This window comes from Pseudorasbora parva, chromosome 16 (genome assembly GCF_024679245.1).
Source record: "Pseudorasbora parva isolate DD20220531a chromosome 16, ASM2467924v1, whole genome shotgun sequence".
Lineage (NCBI taxonomy): Eukaryota > Metazoa > Chordata > Actinopteri > Cypriniformes > Gobionidae > Pseudorasbora > Pseudorasbora parva.
This window is the reverse complement of record NC_090187.1, coordinates 34,178,278-34,201,687: the sequence shown is the minus strand read 5'-3', so window position 1 is coordinate 34,201,687 and position 23,410 is coordinate 34,178,278. Positions and strand designations below refer to the sequence as shown.

The 23,410-nt window shown below is 41.1% G+C and overlaps 2 protein-coding genes across 8 annotated transcripts in view; both read right to left on the bottom strand.

The window, feature by feature from the left end:
- si:ch211-212o1.2 (uncharacterized protein LOC492735 homolog) overlaps positions 1-573 on the bottom strand; it is a 36,645-nt gene extending 36,072 nt beyond the window's left edge. Inside the window, exons 1-2 of one of the 2 annotated variants that reach the window (XM_067420443.1) lie at positions 436-573; positions 47-214 (exon numbers count right to left, since the gene is read on the bottom strand). In XM_067420443.1, coding sequence (XP_067276544.1) covers positions 47-214; positions 436-445 — 178 coding nt within the window. In that variant the 5' untranslated portion in view covers positions 446-573. Of the gene's footprint in view, positions 1-46; positions 215-314 lie in introns of both variants that reach the window. The other variant, XM_067420444.1, reaches the window with a different exon arrangement.
- A 2,034-nt stretch (positions 574-2,607) lies between these two features.
- Positions 2,608-23,410, bottom strand: part of znf423 (zinc finger protein 423) — a 172,453-nt gene continuing 151,650 nt past the window's right edge. For all 6 annotated transcript variants that reach the window (XM_067420426.1, XM_067420428.1, XM_067420427.1 and 3 more), the window contains one exon: positions 2,608-3,481. In XM_067420426.1, the coding sequence (XP_067276527.1) occupies positions 3,452-3,481 (30 nt within the window). In that variant the 3' untranslated portion in view covers positions 2,608-3,451. The remainder of the gene's footprint in view (positions 3,482-23,410) is intronic.

Below are 23,410 nucleotides of genomic sequence, written 5' to 3'. Positions count from 1 at the left end.
TCGCATAGAAACAGATCTGTTTAATGACACCCGATGTTTGTCTTACCTGGAGAGTAAAGCTTAGCGAGCTGTCGGGCCCCGGCATGCTGCGGTCCCCAGCGAGGCAAGGTGCTGCGCGCAGCCGCCCCATGTTCATTCCCGTTCGGATCCTCCTCTGCCATAGACCGCTGCCTGATCTCCGTCTCCGACAGTAACGCCGCTGCCATGGTCCCTTCTGATGGCCAGTTTTCAGAACACTTACATTAATAATGACGTTGTATCGTGCATTTAGTAACTAATACACATTGGTTTGGGTTTAGCGGTGAATGACACACCTTTCCTGGTAATTCTGAGGTTCCTACTTTAGCAAAACACACCCGGAACTAAAATACGCACGAACTGCCTGTCTGATACTTCGCTATAATAAACAGACATATCATGATACGTATTAATTACCTTGTTTCATCTCATGAGCTAAAAGAATGTTAAATATTGTCCAACACAGGGCATCTGCGCCAGGTCTTTAAACTGTCCGGTAGCCCGAAAAAAGTGAATATTTGGAAAACTTTTCTTGTGCTCACTGCTATGGTGTTCTTAGGGAGAGTCGTAAAATGAGCGTCTGTGTTGTGACGCGAAAAATGGTTACAATCAATGCCTGCAAATGTCGCAGGATTGAGTTGATTAACAAAACTACATCATATTTCAGATGTTTGTTAAAATATTTGATTGCTTATACAGACATTGTCCCTTAATGTAATAAATAATACAACAACGTTTGGTACTTTACTGATGGTCCCTAAGAGCTCATGCGAGTCTATCACAAGACTGTGGGACGCTGATAAGGGAAACAAGCTTATTGAAGCTAAGTTGTTTGAGTACACACGACTACTGTACTACCTGTTGATAAGAAACAGATAAGATAATCATGTTATCTCATGTTTATGTTAATGTGTTAGATTATGTGGTAGTGAGACACCCGTAAAGTAGCCTAGGCACTCAAACAGAAAAACAAAAATATATTTTAATAATGTATTACAGTATGTCACAAAAAAAAAGCAATTGTAGCACACATACACTGTTTAGACCGTGTTTTTTTTCTTTCTTCCTAGCTAATGATCTGTTAAGCATTATATAATATGGGTGAATTTTCTTAATGAAAGTAATTATAAAGTGTTTCAGAGAAAATCTGTTGGGAGTCCTTGGGTCTGTAAAACCATCCGAGACTGACAAGACTGGCTAACTTAATCACATCCTCAAATATTTTAAACAACTCTACCACAAAATACAAACGTAGTTTCAAAACTTCCCTTTTGCCTCATTTGGACATCTCTATTTACCATTTAAAATCCACACACTCTTAATACAGCACAGCTTTAATCAACTTTTCAAGGCATTACATTGAAATACATTGAGCCTAGTTAAGGGCATCTTTGCTATTGGATATTTGTTGCTGAAACCAGATTCTAGTTTCCAAGTATTTAGGAGTTACTCAGATGGTGTGCTGAACCCCGAGTCCCAAACGGACAGTTTCAGAAGCCCCCAGAGGCCTGTAGTGTATCGATGCGTTCCGATGGCTGATTTCTGGGAACAGCACCGACCTTCTGTCCGGCTCAAGTTATGAGACTCAGAGGCCGAACCAGCTGCTTAAAACACATGGATGCGATTAAAGCAGAAACTGCGCTGGTAAAAGAAGAAACACTCCTTTAAATAGACGTCCGTGCCCTTATTCAGGGAGTCATCTGATGATCACTGCTGGGATTTTCCTTATTTACGTTCATCACAACACATTGCAATCATCATGTATAGTTAAGCATTATGATACTGATTTTCCATTTTTTCAATTTATTATACAAGATGAGAAATCCTTTTACTTTCAACAGATTTAATGCAGTGTAGAAATGACCATTTCCCCGTGACTTTCAGATCATCATATTTTACAGTTGAACTCACACATGTGACTGAAAGCATTATCAGCAGGTCACAAAACGTCACACTCTGTGCAATGGTAATCTCAGAATATTCTGCTTTGGATAACGGCGTGACTGCTTCTGTTTATTTTTTGATTTTATTTAATGTTAAAATTTAACTTAAAACTGGCAAATATTCTGTTCCTACTGCAGACATTGAGTTATAAAAGCAGCACGATGATTAGCATAGTGATACAATATAGACCAGTGATCTTCTCTTTTGTAGGTGAATCATTGAATTTGTATAATATATGAATTACCACATTAACAGCTAGAAATATTGATATTTAACAGCATGATTATTTACTGACATCCCGAGTTCACACCTGCCCAAGAGTTTTCATTGTCTTTTTCATTCATTACCATAGCTCACTCACTGATATGTATTGTTAAATAGAAAGCATGACAAGAAGAATAGAGCTCTCTCCCTCACACACACACACACACACACACACACACACACACACACACACACACACACACACACACACACACACACACACACACACACACACACACACACACACACACACACACACACACACACACACACACACACACACACACACACACACACAATGTCAAGGGAAGAGAGCCACTCTAAGGAGTTCAGCTGCTTCAATACGCTTTCTCTGAGCTTTGAAAGAACAGTCACTTCAGATGCACAGATTCCCTTTATTCATGATTTATTTATTTGTTTATTTTCAACTGTACTAGTTTATTGCAATCTGGTTAATTCACATTTAAAAAGCAGACATCATCCAGTTGCACTGAAATCAATGATATTCATTTTTACAACATCCATAAGGCCCATGTACTGGAAAATCCAATCAAAACCATTATGTTTTTTATTTTTTTCTTTATATGTTTTTTGTCTTTTTACTGTAATTAGAAAAAAGAAAATATATAACAATAATAATAGAAAGGAAAAATATTACGACTGGCAAGCAATCACAGCACAGCACAAGTACCTATTTACTGCAAGAAATAAATGGTACAAATAAATCAACAAATAAAAAGGGCTGAGAATATAATATATGCCTTGAAAAGAACAAAATTGGCACGTATGAAGTTTGATACATGAAGCAACAGAGGACAAGATATGTATTTCTAGAGATTAAAATCAGGCAGAGGGTGTCTTTTCCTTCCGTTTTTTTTTTCATCATCTTTTGTCCCCGAAAAAAATCAAGAAAAACCAAAAAGAAAACGGGAAGAAAATAAAGAACACACAACCGGGAAGAGGGGACGATAAAAAATACTGCACGTAGAATACCTTTTTCTCTCCATCTCCTTTTTTTTCTTCTCTCCTTTTCTTTTTTAATAGCATATCCCATTAATATTCATTCCCCACCGTTCGTAATAGCTGCGCCTGGTGGCGGAATCGTTAGAGTTTTACATGTGAGTAGCAAATGACACTTTGATTGGCTGTGATGTTGAAATGTTCCTCCCCCACCGGGCCTGGGTCGGGGTTCTAGGCTGAACCGGGAGTCCTGCGGGGCCCGGTCTCACTGTGCGTGCTGGCTCAGTGTGTGGTTCTGCAGGGGAACAGAAGAGAACACATGAGGAGAGAAATAATAAGCTACGTGCCCACACCTCCACCCGTCTCCTTCGCTCTCTCCCTCTATCCATCTCTCGTTGCATTTACCCACCAGGCCTGTCCGTCCATCTCAAGGCTAGCAGCCCCACTTTGACAGAGGAGTTCAAGCTCTGCAGCCATGAGCGAACACCTTCCTTTCTTCCCGTTTTCTTTCTTCTCCACACCCTCCCATTAAATATTGGGCACATGTGCACTTGCGATCCCATTCATCCGCCCACGCGCTTCCGTACCGGCAGAAAAACACAACATTCATCCTCCGTTTGATTTAGAGTTCTAATGCAAAACCCCTGATTTGTTTATTCTGGAGCCTTCGATACATGTTTATGAATCTTTTAAATCAGCACAATGCCTCGTGATGCCTTCGTTCTACGGACTCCTGAGAACAGAGCGTACATTTATAATCGCATATCAAATCTCTACGTACTGAAGTGAAGAACTAGGAGGCCAAAACGGTTTCAAATTCCAGCAATGGATTCAACTCTTAAAAATACAGGTTCTTCACAGAGAAGTCAGAGAATGACCATTTTTAAAGTGCACTGTTCTTAAAATATTTTTTTCTTAGTGTGAAGAACATTTTAATGGATCCTTTTGACATTTCTGGGGTTCTCAGCGGATAAACTTTTAAAGAGCCGTGAACCAGAAAAATGTCATTTGCAGAAACCCGCCATCACATCTATGAAAAGGGTCCAGAATCTTAAGAACCTTTTTCCACTATAAAGAACGTTTTGTTCAATCCAAAGTTTCAGCGGATGTTAAAGGGGTGGTTCCCTGCGATTTCACTTTTTTAACTTTAGTTAGTGTGTAATGTTGCTGCTTGAGCATAAACAGTGTCTGCAAAGTTACAGCGCTGAAAGTTCAATGCAAACGGAGATATTGTCTTTTAAAGTTATGGCAGTTTATTGCCTACAAAAACGGCCGGTTTGGACTACAACGAGCTTCTTCGCGGGTTGGTGACATCATAAACCCTTGCTAGTCACCGCAGATGTGACTTCTGCCTGTAATGGTAAGGGCCGTGGCGTTTCCGGACGACCTGTGCTTGGCACTTCAGCCAATAAAAATACATCAAACTACATTTGGCCATCTAACCAATCTAAGACCATTGTGTTTTTCGGAGGGAGGGGCTTCATAGAAGCAGGAAGTAAACGAGCCGTTCAAAGGACAGTGGAGACAGCGGTGCGGAATAAAGGGAGAATAGAAGAAAAATATGGCGTTTAAAAAAAAGAAGTATTAAGACATGTTATACTGCGCCCCATAAACACAACCAAGCCTAGAAAACCCCCCCAGAACCACCCCTTTAAAGGTTCCTCACAGAACCATGGATTGTCATTAAAAAACTCTTCATTTTTAAGAGTGTACGGCATACACAGCACAAGGACAGATGTGCACAAAAGACGCCATAATGGTGGAAAGGGGACAGCAGAATGACCTAAAACCATGATCACATAAACAGATCAATCAGCCGTTGCATGAGGGTTAAACAGAAGCAGATATGCACAGGCTAAAGGGTTATTGTGTTACCGCGGTCTCTCGGCAGCTCTGCTTTTCCGCATGCTTTTCCCTGGACCATAAACCCAATTCCCAGAGAAGAGCCGGCAATCATCCCACTTTCCCTCTCAAAGCTCCTTTCCCAGATTAATCTCTCCAAGAGAGATAGGCTGTTTTTATGCACCAATATAAAAAAACGGAAAGGGGGAGACAAATCTGAAGGATTAAACATGGTTTTTCGTTGATAAATACTTATTCTTATTCTTCAGCCTCTTATCTTTGTGCACATATTTTGCAAATGATTGCTGGCGAATGGGGATGGGCAGTTCCATCCAAGGAAGGCCAAACCACTGGGTCTTAAAACCCCAGACCAAATCAATGGCAGCCTGTCAGGGGATCCACGTCTTGCGTCCTCCTTCTCTTTCCATCCTGGCCTGTCTCTCTCTCTCTCTCTCCCTCTCTCTCACTTTTCCCGCCCCTCCTGCATGGAAAAGAGAGGAGACGCGCACAAGGAGGGCTCTTGAGCGAGGAGACGCATCTCTCTGGGAGCCACTGACCCCATTATGAGAGCAAAGCACTTCTCCTTTCGCATTACGCCGCCTGCACTGCCGCCCCCCTTCCAGCAGAGGCCAGCCTTGTCTATGTCTGGCTCTGAGCTCTGGAGGAGAGGAGAACGAGATGGAGGTGCATATCGGACAAAACCAAAACATATTGCAAATCATTTGTCCTCATCACCAAGCACCTGTTTCACATACTGGAATTACAACAAAACGGAACAAGAAAAAGCGACAGCACGGTGAAACGCGACTATATAATCCTGGGACTCGCATGACAATGAGCAATGAGTCAATACAGCGTACCTGCCCGCATTGTCACATGTGCACGTCAAGAGCAACTAACGACCCAATTTACCCAAACCTGCCTAAGCTGAGTCCCCAAGAATATGCTGCTGCTCAATCAATTATCAGTTATTCCCCACAAAGCCAATCCCTCTCCTAAGGCAATCTTCACCTGCTGTAGAGCCAAACGCAACTCAGCCATTGTCATAATATACCTGATACCACGGCTCAACATGAGACCAAATTAACATCTTTTCATTTACGCTGATGATTTTAACAACAAAAACAATAACACTAATAATAGTAAAAATAATCTCAAATGTCATTTAATCTTAATTCATTCCATACTGCCAATGTTCAAGCCTTCGTGATTTGTTTTTGATGTCCTAAATTAAGAATAAAGTATTTCACATTGTAAAACCGATCATTTTGGTCCTACTTTCTGATTGGTCAATAGTGTTCACCCCTATTCTTCTGTCTATAACAAAGACAAAAACAACAAAACTATACATAAATCCTCGATGAAATAAATATAAATATAATTACATTTATATTTAAATTAATATATATATATTATATATATATATATATATATATATATATATATATATATATATATATGCATGCTTATATATAACTATAACTATATGTATTTTTTTTATTAGTTGTAGCTGTGTTGCATACATCATGTCTGTCTGTCAGGTTTTTACCCTTATATGGTTTTAAATTGTAACAGTAGCAAATCCACAAGAGTGCTCAGGTGTTCATTTGCAATTTAATATTCAAAGTCTTAGAGTACAGTTCAGACTGGGATATGTATGATTTAAAAATATAATATGTATTTTTAAAAGAAGTATCTTCTACTACCAATTTGAAAGGATTTGAGCTTTTTGTGACATGGTGCATTATCCTGCTGGAAGTAGCCATCAGAGGATGATACATGGTGGTCATGAAGGTATGGACATGGTCAGAAACAATGCTCAGGTACGCCGTGGCATTTAATTAAACAATGCCCAATTGGCACTAAGGGGCCTAAAGTGTGCCAAGAAAACATTCCCACACCATTACACCACCACCACCAGCCTGCACAGTGGTAACAAGGCATGATGGATCCATGTTCTTATTCTTTTTACGCCAAATTCTGACTCAACCATCTGAATGTCTCAACAGAAATCGAGACTCATCAGACCAGGCAAAAATTTTCCAGTCTTCAACTGTCCAATTTTGGTGAGCTCGTGCAAATTGTAGTCTCCTTTTCTTATTTGTAGTAGAGATGAGTGGTACCCGATGGGGTCTTCTGCTGTTGTAGCCCATCCGCCTCAAGGTTGTGCGTGTTGTTGCTTCACAAATGCTTTGCTGCATACCTCGGTTGTAACGAGTGGTTATTTCAGTCAAAGTTGCTCTTCTATCAGCTTGAATCAGTCGGCCCATTCTCCTCTGACCTCTAGCATCAACAAGGCATTTTCGCCCACAGGACTGCCGCATACTGGATGTTTTTCCCTTCACACCATTGTCTGACATTCAGTTTAGAGTTTAGGAGATTGTCTTGACCAGGACCACACCCCTAAATGCATTGAAGCAGCTGCAATCTCAGAAAAAAAGGTACAGTGATGTCACTGGGGTTGTACCTTAAGGTACAAAAGTGAAAAGGTACATCTTTGTACCTTACTCGCCCCTAAGTGGTACATATTTCAGTACTTTAAGAGTGTGAATTAGTACCTTAAAGAAGCATAGAAGTACCTTAAAGGTACATATCAGTACCTTTTCAGTTTGTACCTTAGGGTACCGCTCCAGTGACAGCAATGTACCTTTTTTCCTGACAGTGTTCCATGTGACTGGTTGATTAGATAATTGCATTAATAAGAAATGTAACAGTTGTTTTCGAATAATCCTGTAGGTGAGTGTGTATATATATATAGCTGATATATCAGTGTATACATAAAATAAAAAGACCAAGTTTGAACTAAAGTGTATGCATTTGTGACAAAGAAAGAGGGAGTGTGTGATTGAGTGTATGTGTGTGTGTATGGTCTCCCCCAGGTTGTCAGGACTGTGTGGAGCTGTATTGATTTGGAAGTGGAGGGACAGAGAGGCAGTGTTGTTCCCTGGGGTCTAGGGTTACACCAGCACTGCAGTGGCCTGATGGAAACGGCACAGTAGGAATGGAGGGGTGCGGGGAGCCGACCTAACATACAGTACACAATCTCCTTCATACACACACACACTGATCCCTCACTTCACTAAAACAAAAGACATGTGCTCAGACTCCCCGGCACACACCTCTCTGTAACACACGCGGCCACAAGCCACAATGAACATCCATCGCTCAGCTTATTTCATTATCTCTGTCATATAAGAGCCACTGTGGTATCATACATCTGCTCTGTCTAATCACACACACCCTTATAAATGCTGCACACTGTTGCACTTCAGCTGCCCAGTATGCGCACACATACACACACACACACACCCCAACACATCTATTTCCATCGCTCCGATATCTCTCTTGAAATATGGCAGCTGATGTGTGGGCGATCAAACCAGCAACACTTGTTTAAATTAGTTAATCAGTGTGTTGGAACAAACACATTTTCAGGCCGTTCGCAGTTTGTTCTCTTCATCCGAGCGCGTCGTCGGGGGCAGCACTATTGATTAAGCCGCAGGCGATCGATCGCCAGAATGGTGTGTGTCTCTGAATCTAATAATGACTCGCAATATGACATCAGTGCAATGCAGCTGTAATTGATATATTCTTGAAGGGGTGGAAGTTAGAGCGAGAGAAGCGGGCAACACAGATGGAGGCTGTTTAAACAGTCATGGAAGAGCTGCGCTTGAACACACTAAAACATGCGCACGGACATACCGTAGTGTTGGTATCAGTTTTGTATGTGAACTTGAAGAGCTTGCAAACATGCTAAAGGTACGGGCCATGTGTCTGTTGCGATGGAATGGGACAACTTAATATCAATTTTAAGCACAGTTTTAGAAGTTCATTGTAGGTTTATTCATGACGCGCACCTGAACGCTGCTCTACCGAGCGGGCCCTCAATCGCTGTAACATGAGGAGGGCATGGCATAATGCACGGAAGAGCGTCCTATCCCTTTCCCCCCTTGGCTTGGCGACGGAGCGGGGGGAGGCTGTTCGGTGGGCAGAACAGCTCCTGTGAGCTCAGTCAATATCTACGCTGTCATTGTTTTCCTAAACTGGTTATAAAAGAGAGGCTAAATCCTGCGGAGCTGTGCACTCCTGGGAAATATGGCCCAGTCACATTACTGATGCAGTGACTGCGAGACTGCTGCACTCACCGAGGGGGGTGAGGAGAGGGAGAGAGAGAAGGGGGAGGTGGTGGGGAGATAAAGATAAAGGAAAATCAAATCTACGTTTCCCTACACAGCCTCTTTTCACACACAGAGCATGCACATACACCCGGACCGAGCGGCTGTCATGTCACTTTCAATCAGGGCTGTTCGTGTGTGTGAGCGTGTGTGTGCCGCAGGGCCCCTGGCTCCCGGCTCTGTGGTGCCCCCTGGGGACGGTGCAGTGTCAGTGAAACTCTAATGTGTTGGCTCGTTCTGCAAGAGCGAACAGAGCGAGAGAGAGAAAGTGTTGTTGGAGAGGGTGGCCGTTCTGTCAGTAAACTGTTTTTCGTAACAGGATTCTTTGGAATTACTGACGTCTATGAGCTGACCTCAGAACAGTGCAAATCAGCCGCCACCCAGTGAAATGCACATAAAGGCATATCGATTTGGTCTTACATGATTCAGAACTGAAATTATATGATATATTTATATGATAAACATGTAATAATAATATGATATACACACACACACACACATATACATACACACACATGCTATCAACAATAGCGCATACATTTTTTTTATTTTAATGCAAAAAATAATTAATGCTAAAATCTTTTTTTTTGTCATCTCTTGGCTATTGTTACATTACATGATCATGCTCTCGTTCATGCCAGTGTAATACAGAAAATTATGCACTGCTCTTTACTTAAGCATTTTAATTTCTTTAATTTGACTAAACTTAGGTTTAATAAGTATTAATCTATATTTCATTTATAATTTATGCAGCACAAACTGTTTGATAACTTTTCCATTTCTGTATATTTCCTACCTGTTAGAAAGGCACAGGTAAATAGTTTATGTAAAGTTTATTGTTTTAAATTATCTTTTTTAGAGCCTAATAAATGTTAAAATGGATAGCTTTCAAATACACTGTAATGTTGAATGGCTATAATTAATGTTTAAAAATGTTTTTTTATAGAGACATCAGTAGCAGTATTATCAGTGATACTGGCCTTTATTCATTAAAGATGCCTTTGAACAAGTATTCAGAATAACTTTGTTGTTTACATTATTTGGAGATTATGTGATTACATTATGTTATTACGTTACATTATAAAATACATTTAAAACTTATATTAAAAACTTTAATGCTATTAATCGCAGTAAATCAGAAAAATGTGTGATTCATTTTTTTAAATCGCTTGACAGCTCAAAAAATAAATAAATAAATAAATAATATATATATATATATATATATATATATATATATATATATATATATATATATATATATATATATATAGATATATATATATATATATATATAGATATATAGATATATACACAATACATTTTGACATAAAATGTATATACATTATATATAAATATATTAAATATATATTAACATTTTAAATACAGAATTTTTTGTAGCAACTAATATAGAAATTAATATTCATATAAAAAATTTAATTCTGGTATTAGTGCAAAAAACTAAGATTGCTCAAACTCTAATGGCCTAAAGTTGTGATACCAAATTGTCAATATACCTGTGATCACATTCATCATATATTTACACTATATTGCCAAAAGTATTGGGATTCTCCTCCAAATTATTGAATTCAGGTGTTCCAATCACTTCCATGGCCAAAGGTGTATAAAATCAAGAACCTAGGCATGCAGACGCTTCTACAAACATTTGTGAAAGAATGGATCGCTCTCAGGAGCTCAGTCAAATCAAGTGTGGTACTGTGATAGTCTATTTTTGAATTTTTCTCACTACTAAATATTTCAAAGACAAATTTTAGTGGTATTAAGAACAAAGTGGAAGCTATTGTGAACAACAAAGTGATAGGCCACGTGTGGCCTTCAAATTAGCTCAAGAGCAATGCATAGAGAGCTTCATGGAATGGGTTTCCATGGTGAGCAGCTGCATCCACACCATCACCAAGTGCAATGCAAAACATCAGATGCAGTGGTGTAAAGCACAGCACCACTGGACTCTAGAGAAGTGGAGACGTGTTCTCTGGAGTGACCAACCATGATTCTCTGTCTGCCAATCCGATGGACGAGTTTGGGTTTGCCGGTTGCCAGGAGAACGGTACTTGCCTGACTGTGCCAAGTGTAAAGTTTGGTGGAGGGGGGATTATGATGTGGGCTGTTTTTCACGTGTTAGGCCTGGACCCTTAGTTCCAGTGAAGTAATTTTCATGCTTCCAACTTTGTGGGAAAAGTTTGGGAATGACCCCTTCTTGTTTCAAATGGATGAGCAGAGTTTAGTGTGGAGGAACTTGACTGGAGTGCACACCACCGGAGACCTCACCACAACCCGATAGAACACCTTTGGGATGAATTAGAGTGGAGACTGTGAGCCAGGCCTTATCGTCCAACATCAGTGCCTGACCTCACAAATGCACTTCTAGGAGAATGTTCAAAAATCCCCAAAAACACACTCCTAAACCTTGTGGAAAGCCTACCCAGAAGAGCTGAAGCTGTTATAGTTGCAAAGGGTGGACCAACTCCATATTAAACCCTACGAATTATTAATGGGATGTCATTATTATGTCATCAAGTTCATCATGTTCATGTAAAGGCAGACGTCCAAAACTTTTGACAATATAGTGTACATATATACACACACTGTATATATAATTTAAAAGAGCCACTTGGTGCTACACACTGTTCTACTGAATCTATATGCTCACTCACACACACAAACGAACAGACAGTGTGTCTCTGCTATCAGCTTTATAAAGTGCTCTTAGTCTGTCTACCGTCTGTATGGCTAAAAGCAGACAGGAAGAGGAAATACTGAAGCTGATAGAAAGACATGGGACAGAGAAAGAAAGAGAAAAGGGTTTAAAAAGAGAGGGAGAGCACGGATGAATAAGAGAGCAAGAGGAAGAGACATGAATGAGTATGAGAGAAAGAGAGAGAGAGGTGGTAGTGGTGTGTGTGTGGGGGGGAGGGGGGTAGCGCAGCTTTGCTCTTAGGACGCAAGTCTGTCCCTCTCTGCTCCGTTTTTAACACAAAATGAAAAATCACCTTTGCCGCCTGGTGCACTTTAGAGTAGCTTATTTTTAGACCTGCTTGACAGTCTTCCAATGGCCGGAGACTAGCAGATGGGCTGTCTTAAAGCTTCATATGCTCCCAGCTCTCACCTCCCAGAGACAGGAAACTCACTTGGGAGTGTGCTACAAATAAATGCCCCCCTGCCCTGCCCCTGGATTCCCTCATCCCTCCCCTCTTCCCACCTACTCACACCATTCTCCACCCAGTGCCTGTCCCTGAATTTAGCACCTTCCTTGCAACCATGTCCTGTTGTACTGAAGCACTACACCCACGGCACTGTCCAACTGCTTGCCCCTTTCTGGCCTGACCAGGACTGGAGGCGTATATGTGTGAATCTGAATGAATAAAAATGTAAACATAAACATGCCTATATGGCAGATGATCTAGTGACTAGCACCTTTTGAGCCAAGGTGTTTATGAACAATGCAAGGTAAAATCTGGCAATTTATATACATATACATACATCATCAGATTAATTGTGTTTATTTATTTTATTTAATTATATCTATTTCATTTATCTAAATTAGGATGCAAACCAAAACATAATATTTCTCATAATAAATAAATAATACATAAAAAAGATTTTGGAAAGCTTATATCATAACAAATAAAAGCGATTAATTAAATTATACAAAAAAAATAAATAAAACTAAACATGTTGGAAGCCGTTATATGCTATGCAAATTGTTCACCCCTCATCAAAAACACCATATAAAAACACCTGCTCACACTTACAGTTGCAGTTAATTTGGTTTCATAAACTTTATGCCTTGAGCATAATGCCTCATAGAGAGAAAAATCCAGGTGATATCAGTCAAAACCAGTTTTGTCATTTTGTTCTATTCGAAAGGAGCAGTGGGAGTGATTCCACTATGACTGACCTCCTCTGACCTCCGTGCTCCAGGGCAGCTTCTTCACATTCATCACACACACACACACACACACCACTATCACACATGTTCTGTTTACACTCATACATACTGTATATATGACATTGGTACATCTCTGTCAAGCACCAGGTTGCCAAATGAATACTAAATGTACAGGGGATTAATTATACAGTGATGCTGTACATAAGCAACTGATGATGTAATCTTCAGCAACAGAGTAGAGCTGGTTCTAAAAGTCAACATATGCTGTCGGCTGTGTTTAATATAACATTTGACACATTCTCCAGGCATCAAATAGTGGCACATGACTGGCAGATTAAGACAGACCCTTATAAAAATATCCCATCACAACAATAATTTGCAGTAGTATACACCGATGAGCCAAAATATTATGTCCCGTCACAGGTGAAGAGGATATTGTTGATCATCTCCTAATAAGGCTACATATTAAGGTCTGGGTAGATTTGATGCTAAGAAAATACTCAGTTCTCGTCTTCAAAAGCTATGTTCAGACTTTAGGCAAATCTGATTTTTTCAAATCAGCTTTCAGGCAGACTGTCCTCACTACTAAATGCCAAGTGATCAAAAAAGATCTAGACAACCAACCTATCTGCATGGGCTGCTATGGTAAGGATGTAGGTGTACCCACATATGTGACAAGGCAAAACGGATGCGGAAAAGTGTAGATGCCTCGTCAAGTCACGTTGCAGAACTCCTCCGTCACACAAAAAAACTCAGCGACGGTGGAGACTGCTATATATTGTGATGTTTCATGCTGTAGTCATGGCCGGCTTCACTGTGCAACTAGGGGTGCTGCGTTTCAGTCACCGGTTTTGACTTGTGTTAATGGCGACGCAAAAGCCTATTTGAAATCCGATTTGAGTAGCCCATTTCAGTCTGCATGGGTCTAAGACAATCTGTAAAAATCAGATTGGAATCGCATTTCAAACCACCTTCAAATGTGGTTTGGAGGAATGGACAGGAATAAAGATCTGAGTGACTTTGAAAAGGGCCAAATTGTTCTGGCAAGGCGACTGGGTTAGAGTATCTTTGAAACAGCAAGGCTTGTGGGTTGCTCCAGGTCAGCAGTGGTGAGAATTTACTAACAGTGAGGAGGGACAAGCCACACACTGGCAACAGGGTGTTGGGCACCCAAAACTCATCAATGCACAAGGGCAACGAAGGCTATCCTGTATGGTCTGAGCCAACAGAAGGTCCACTGTGGCACAAGTCACGCAGCATTTTAATGATGGTAATAGGAGTAATGTGTCACATCACACAGTCCACAGCACTCTGCTGCGTATTGGGCTGTGTAGCCGCAGAGCAATCAAAGTGCCAATGATGACCCCTGTCCACCGTCAAAAGCGTCTACAATGGAGCAGTAGAATGTCACCTGGAGTCCTATTTTCTTCTACTTCACGTGCACTTTCATGTGCATATGTGCCATTTACGCAATGTTCTGCTGGAAAACCCTGGGTCCTGACGTAAATGTGACGCGTGCCACCTACCTAAACATTGTTGCAGACCAGCTACACCCCTTTATGACAATGGTATAGCCTGATGGCAGTGGCTTCTTTCAGCAGGATGTTGCGCCCTGCCACACTGCACACATTGTTCAGGAATGGACAATTCAGTTGAGGAACATGATGAAGAATCCAAGCCTAGCCTCAAAGTCCCCAGATCTCAATCCAGTTGAGTATCTGGTATGTGCTGGACTAAAAAGTTAGATCCACAGCAGCTCCACCTTGCAACCTACAGAAGGATCTAGCCCGATCTCACGAAAATGCATATAAATAGTACGAGTGTGCAATCTCCTGGAATGTATACCCAAATAGAGTTTGGTACGCAGTTTTTCATGTGCATATGGTACGCAGTTTTTTTTGGTACACACTTTATGTAGTATTATACGCACAAACCACCCACCTCACCACCCCCATCCTACCCAAGAGTGTGTCATATACACACCATAAAGTGTGTATCATAATCAATGTCTTGGTGCCAGATACCATAAAAATCCCTTTTTACACAGAGGACCAACAGAATTTTAAGCTGGTGGTCAATGTTTTGGCTCACTTATGTGTGTCACTCGCTGTGTGTGTGTGTGTGTGTGTGTAATGAAACAAGTACACAGTGTTCACAAAGATATTAATTGAGCTAAATATTGTAATATTTAACATATATTAAAATAGGAAAGAGTTTTTATTAGTATTAGTTACTTTTATATTACTATTATATTACAATATTACTGTTTCTGTTTTTGGAAAATAAATGCAGCATAAGTGAAATTTATTTTTCAGGCAATCAATTCCTAATGGATAAAATGTCCTATGATTTTATCCTGTTCTCATTTTCACTCGAAAAACGTATTACGAAAGTAAAAAAAAGTACAACTTAGTTTAATGCTAACACTGGTAGTTAAGAAAAATTTACTATAGTTCATGTGATTACTATGTGTATTTTGACAAAACTATGCTTACCATAGTGCATGTGCTTTTTTGTAAGCAGTCTCTAATATAAAATTTCACACATTCTGCAAGCATCACAACAACAATGTGCAGACATAAAGACAGACTACATACAAAAAACAACACACGCATGCATGCACACACCCAGACGGACATGCACACACAGTTGTGGTTTCGTGAGATCTGTGGAGTGTGGAGGTTCGAATGTTAGATGAGCTCGGTGGCCTCAGTAGAGCCGTGTCATGGGTGATAGCGCTGCGCTAGGCTAACACTAGGCTACGCTACGCTAGCTGTGTTCTGCCACTCAGAGATGCACTCAAAGTACACACACTCTCTTTCCATGTCATAGCCTCACTAAAACCCTCCCTGATTCCCCTAAGGGAGGAGGTTTTGATTCCAAAGCAGCCCTAAACTAAGACAGAGAGAGAAAAAGCATTACGCGGTGAACGATGCGGCGTGCAGAGAGAAAGAGAGAGAGGGCTAGTGTGTGTTATCTACAGCCAGTCAACGTCAACACTTTGTTGTCACAACGATATGTGGGCCTAGCAGGCAGAGTGCGAGTGAGAGCGAGGAGGAAAAGAGAATAGGAGAGTGTGTGAGGTGTGCTGTCAGAGCTGTGTGATTTATAGAGTGTGCTGTCAGACTCCAGCTGCTGAACCAAAGTGTCAGGTTGAGAGAGACCCCTACCAGTTTCTGTGTTGAAAAAATGAGACAGAGAATAAGAGAGGAGACAACTTTTTAATGGCCACACTCTACACTTCTGTAACATTTAATTTTTTCCCCCCTGTAAAGTCCAATGTTAGTGAAGCTTTAACCAGAGAAGTTGCAATTTTGTCCTGTTTTTTCTTACCCTGCCACAACAAACAATTTATATGTTTGTGTCAAACTCAAAAACAGGGTGTCATGTGATAATACACAGTCCATCAGAAAAAATCTCTGTTAGCTAGTCCTCGCACAATCTTTGTTTCTTGTGGAAAGTAAGGGATTTGTCATTAGCTGTAATAATATAAACTACTATATAATAAATATTATTATAAACTTTCAAAATCAGTCTTTCCTCATATTTGATGAATAATATACATAAAGGAGCATAAAGGGATTTTAGCGCAACATAAAAAAGTAAGTTGATTTAAATAAATAAATAAATAAATAAATAAAGATTCATATTTGTTAGGTTTGTCTTAAGGACAATTCTTTCATCATTTACTAAATCTCATAAGTTTCTTTCTTCTGCAGAACACATGAATATAATATTATGAAGAATATTTTTATCCATACAATGAAATTCAATGGGGTCCGGTCCAAAACAATATCGGACACCAGTTTCATTGAATGGACATGATTATTAAAAATCCCATGTTCAAAAAAAGGGGACAAAAATGTTCAGGTTAGTAACAACATGAGTAAATAATTACAATATTTAAAATTTTGGATGAACTTAAGATTTACTTTAAGATTTACAAATATGTTGTCTAAAAATGAAAATCTTGCCAATTTGAATTTAAACCTGGAAATAAAGTTACAGGACTTTGAAAAATCTAAATAAATGTACTGAAATATATGAATAAATGAATAACATGACCAAGTTTCAACCTTAAAGAAGTAGTTCACCCCCACAAAAAAAAAAAAAGTTCACCCTCATATTGTTTCAAACCTGAATGACTTTATTCCGTAGAACAAAAAAGAAGATATTTAGAAGAATGTTTTAACTGATTTTGTCCATACAATAAAAGTCAACGGGGTCTAAAACAACATCGGCCTTTATTGATTTCACTGCATGGACAAAAAATATTGTCGTCATACAGTTTTGGAGCCGCATGAGGGAGTAAATAATGACAGAATCTTCCTTTCTGGGTGAAATATGCCTTTAAGATAAAGTCTTCTCATCTGTTATGCTATGTTAATGAGCGAGGCAAACAGAGTGAAGTATCCACAGTTCCCAAACCCTCCAGATCACAGCTGCGCTCAGTGTGCATGCGCACGCGTGTGCGTCGAGCGTTGAGAGTGTCGAGCAGCAAGAGTCATCTCACCGACAGCGCTTAGACTCATACGTCACTGTCACAGCCACGACAGTTCCAGTCCCGAGCTGGCAACCCACACGCGAGACAACAACACACACCACGCAGCGCAGAGCTGTAGCGCCACAGCACAACCCTGCTCAACTGTCATAGCTGACTGGGGCATGTGCTGTACACACCCCCTCCTTCTTCTGTTGTCTTCACATTTTCATTTCAGCTCGCTTTCTCTCATGTCGCTTCTCAACATATCCTTCGCTCTGTCTGTGCGTTAAAGGAACAGGCTACCATGAGAGACGGATATGAGAAAACGCTTTATAGTGATCCCAGTGGACACATCTCTCTTTTTTCCTCGCTCTTCCTTACCCCCTCCCTCTCTCCCTTTTTCTCTCCCTCTCATGCCAGTCCCCAAATTATTTAATTTAGCGCAGACACCATATCTCCCTATGTGCCATCCCGCTGAAGTTCTCTCTCCCTCCACGTCCTCCTCCCTTCTTTCCTCCACTTTATAGATTGTTCCAAGCAGGGGTATTTCGTGACAGAATCAGGAGTGTGGGTGGGTTCACTGGAAAATTTGCAAAAAGGCATTTACTTCATTTTTATCTCAACATAAACACGCACGTGCACGCTCGCAGCCGAAACCGATGTCCCACGTTGTAATAAATGAATGCGAATGTGTTGATTTACTCTGAAGATTAGTGCCGCCCCATGGTGAGTGTTTTTGATTTGAATTCGCCAGGCCGGAGCTTTGTTTGAATCTCCGTCTCAGCAAGGGCAAAGCAACAAAACAAATGCAAACAGGTAAACAACTTAAACATGTCCTCTTCGATTCTAGTTTACTCCAACGTCCACCAGCCACCCACCGCCAGGAGAATTTCAATCAAAAACAGTGCGGCAATGTAAGTTCGTAACACCATGACACACTTTTTACATGATCCTGTTCGGTATGCCAACTTCCTACATACCTAGATAACTGAATGCATTTGTGAGCGGTTTCATTAGTTCCCTATTAACTCTTGGCTACATTTGCTATTTGTCCTGTTCTCAAATCAAGGCACTAAAGCCATCCGAGAGATCCGCGGCCTGGGACTCGGATGTCTGAAGGCTCAGCTCGTGGCTGCAGACTCATGGATGTCGTGGTCTTGGAGAGGGAGCTGTTCTAAACACAGGGCTCATAGCTTTAGCTGGAGACACTATACCGCAGTCCCCTGACAACCCCTCAACCAGCCAGCCAATCGGCAGCAGGAAAGGTGGATTTGAGGAGCTGTAGGCATGTGTGTGTGTGTGTGTGTGTGTGTGTGTGTGTGTTGGGGTTAGGGCTCTGAAGAGAGCCCCCCAGATCCCCATTCTAATAACGTACACTGCCACTCCAGACGCAAGGGCAGCTGGGACATGCACACACACACACTGGCACTAATAAAATTGAGCATCACAATAGAAACCTATATCAATATCTACAGCACACAAAACCAGATTCAAAGCACACCAGACAAAATTTCCTATTATAATTATATGACACATACTGGAACTGTGAATGTTTTGGAAGGTTCTACACTTGTTAACCGTCCGCTTTTCTTAATGTGGGTTAACCTATAGTAATAGCAGTAAAATGTGCTGTTTGATCATATGCTAATATTAATTCTAGTTTAAGCCAGATTTAAGTTTTCTGAAGAAAATGTCAGTGGTACTTGCCCTCTGAATTGTGTGGAGTGTTTTAAACACAGTGAAAACATTGAGTGTTTTAAACACAATGTTATGTTGTTGCTAAGGTTTATTTAGTGTCTTTTTTAGCATATTGCTTTTTATTTGGTCTATATTTTACTCTACGCCACTATGTTAAACTTTGGGGTTGCTTTTTTATCTTTGTGAAAGAAGTCTTTTATCTTTACTTTAGGCTGTATTTATTTGATCAAAATACAGTAAACTGACATATTTTGAAATATTATATTTTAAAATAACTGTTTTCTATTTTAATACATTTTAAAATATCCTTTATTTTTGTGATGGCAAAGCAGAATTTTCAGCATCATAGCTCCAGTCTTCAGCGTCTTTTAGAGTGTTTAATTTCAGAACACTTTGATGAACAGAAAATAGAATTGATGTTTTTTGATAAAGTAAAAGTATTTACTGCAACTTTAGATTAATTTATTGAATCCTTGTTAAATAAAAAAAAATAAAAAATCAGTTTTGACTCTAAAATGAAACAGTAGTGTATACATAACTTTAAATTACTTGGGGTTAGGGATTTGAACGAACCTGTAACCCTTAATATGACAAATAATAGTAGAGATTGATAAACTATCTACCTCATCTCCAATAAAAGCAATACAGAATATGAATTGTAGATCGTAATCATACAAGTTCTTCTTCCACCTCTGTGAAAAACGGAAAGAGTGTGAGAAAGCGAGTGCGTGTGTGCGCTCCGATGAACGCAGCCTCCTTACATCACTCCACTCAGTGCTGTATGAGAACTCGCGGCCCTCAAATATTCAACACTTTTGCAATGTCAAGGGGGGGAGACAAGGAGGCATCAACAAACAAACAAGTGCAAAGACCCCCCTCCTTCCCTCATTCACACACACACACAAACTCTCACTCACCCATCCATCCATCCAAACTGCTGAGTACAGTTAAATATTAACCAGCGCTAAAGGAAATACCATACACACACGTGCACACACACACATATGCCAACAGGGAAGGGATACAGGGCATGAGGGGAATGCGGCGCCCCCTGGAGGGCTCAATCACAACCGGTAGTGTGTAAAAATGAGGAGCGCTGTCAGAGAGTGACAGCAGTGCCTATGGAAGGGCCGAAGGGTGGGCGGTTGGGAGTTCACCTGGGGAAACAAAATAACAACTGAAAGAAAATCTACACACACACACACACCCTTGCTCACACAAAAAGTCTCTGAAGTTTCTAACAAAGGAGTGGAGGATCCAGCAGAGTAGGTCTAGCTGCGCTGATCGGGGCGAAGCATCACTTATTTACCAGCTTACATCTGCACTATTTATGGGGCACCAGGGAGAGGCAGAAAGGAAAGAGGGAGACGGAGAGAGAGGGGTGGGTGGGGGCAACACAGAGGGGCTAAAATATGCATGGGGGCTGGCTCTTCTGGGAGCTAGAAAAAAGAAAATGGGAAAGGGAGAAAGAATGAGAGACATAAAAAGGCGAATGAGAGAGAGAGAGAGAGAGAGAGAGAGAGAGAGAGAGAGAGAGAGAGAGAGAGAGAGAGAGAGAGAGAGAGAGAGAGAGTTGGAAACAGTTTGAGGAAGGGAGGGAGTTGGTGGGAGTGCAAACGAGAGAAAGAATTAGAGACAAGATAAAGGATGGAAGCAAAGTTTGCCATAAGGGAAAGGGGGATGATACAGTAACGTGTCTTGCAAAGGCTCATGGGAAGGCGAGGATTAACTCAGAAAGGGACCGCGCTGGGAGGGCATGCTGGGTAGGGCACACAGGCCATGCCCTTCCATCCATTCAATCTTGTTAACAACATACACACACGTTCAAGTCTCATTTCACCTGGGCAGGAGCTAGGTAAAACCTGGACGTCGGAACGGAGTTGTCTATGCGGCTGACTGCTCTATTCCTCACCGCCGTCACCGTTCAGGTGGGCCTGGAGTGGATGCAGGGGGGCGGAGCGGATGGGAGTGATGGGGCACGCCCGCTGAGCCATGGGCTGGTGCGAGTATCTCGGTTGGCCGGCCTCAGGGTGAGGCAGACAGTGACCGACAGGGTCCAGCGCTCCCCCTGCTGCTAAATGGACTGACCGGCCATATGCCCAGTGCCGCCGGCCTTATATCACTGTCACGCCACGGCCGGGGGCTCACGTGGCGGGGTGGGGTGTTTGAGCCACGCAGGAGATTTAGGTCACACCCCCCCAAGCCCCTAAAATATTAAGTCATGGACCTGAGTAAGCTATTAACCTCACTCCCTGCTACTTATAAAGACCCACCCACCAACACACACAGGCGGGCACTGAAGGGGGCTGAAGGAATGGTGGCCCATAGCTCACAAAGATGAATGTAACTTGGGCTAGGGCAGGATGCTGCTGACCCCAGCGGCCGGTGGCAGCCACTGTGGGCTGAGTTATTCACAGTCCTCCCCCTACTCAATCTGTCTGCCCCATAATCAGCACACAAAGAGAGACCGAGAGAGAAACAATCGCCTCCATATACTGCCACTGACCTAGCAACAGTATGTAAGCATATTAGAGTTTTCAGCAGACACATTTTATATGTTTTAATATAGAATATACACACCTTTGTATTTGCCACTTAAGGAGAGAAATGGGATTGGAAAATGTTGTAAGATTCAAACTCACACCTAAAGTTTTGCTACCTAAACCAGCACCTGGAAAACTGTCAGGTTTAGTTTAGTACATACAGTACATACAATAAGGTCCGTACCAATCATGGGTCGCGGCCCAGTGCAAGTTAAATCCAAGGCTACTTTTCTTTCCGTTTTAGTTGGGAGATGCCTGCCAACTGTAAGGCTCCAACACCAACACTAAAGGTGCGGTCACATTATTGCTAAAAAGGTCCATTGTCTATTGTCTACATGGCAATTTTCGGTGAAAACCTTTAATGATCTGCGTGAGGAAAAGTTATATCCTTGTGTGATTCAATTCCAGATTGCATGGATTCCAATCAAACTGACTAGATTTTGGCTGTGAAATTGTGCAGAGCAACGGTAAATATGACCACACTTTAAAGCAAATGAGAGTACTTATAAAGCCACAAGCAGATTACATTTGTTCAACTCCAATACTCAATATTCAAATCTAAGAATATCTCCAAAAATGGTCCCAACAAATCTTTAACAATACTGAATACAGTGCTGATAATTTCAGAGTGTAAGGTTGCACCACTAAAGACTAGTCCCTAAAGGGGAATTAACATGTTAGCAGTAACTTTTTTAACCAGCACATTTAGTTCTAGCCCTTTTGACGGGACTGAGTGGGAGGAAAGTGTGTGTGTGTGTGTGTGTGTGTGTGTGTGTGTGTGTGTGTGTGTGACCTGGTAATCCCTACGTTATGGGGACAAAATGTCCCCACAAAGATGGTAATATCCGAAATCCTTGTCCTTGTGGGGACATTTTTAGGTCCCCATGAGGAAAACATCTTATAAATCACACAGAAGGAGTTTTTTTGACAAAGTAAAAATGCAGAATGTTTCCTGTGATGGGTAGGTTTAGGGGCAGGGGCAGTGTAGGGGGATAGGATGTACAGTTTGTCCAGTATGAAATCCATTGCGCCTATGGAAAGTCCCCATTAAACATGAAAACACGACATGTGTGTGTGTGTGTGTGTGTGTGTGTGTGTGTGTGTGTGTGTGTGTGTGTGTGTGTGTGTGTGTGTGTGTGTGTGTGAGTGAGTGAGAGAGTGAGTGAGAGTGAGAGTGAGAGTGAGAGAGAGATTTAAATCCTGCCTGGCCCTTAGGCTGAGATGTCTGCATTTGTGTTGGTGCTAAAATTGATACTATTTTTCACCTCACAGCTCTATGATATCTCCAGCTAAACTTGAGTCAGCAGATGTGTCTCACTGCTCTGCCATGTCTGCTTCCTCTGGGAATCATTACCACGAGCCAGGAACATCCAGAGGTGCTTAAAACCAACCACAGCCACTAGAATGTCTATATTTCTATACAAAAAATGTCTTTTGGTTGGGCATTGAAGACACAAAACTCCTGACCAACAAAGAATTAGACTGCATTGTGGTACCAAACAATATCAATAAAGGCTGTTTATTTTTAAAAGCACCAAAAAATGAACAATTTCTTAAAGTGTGTTAACATCAACAG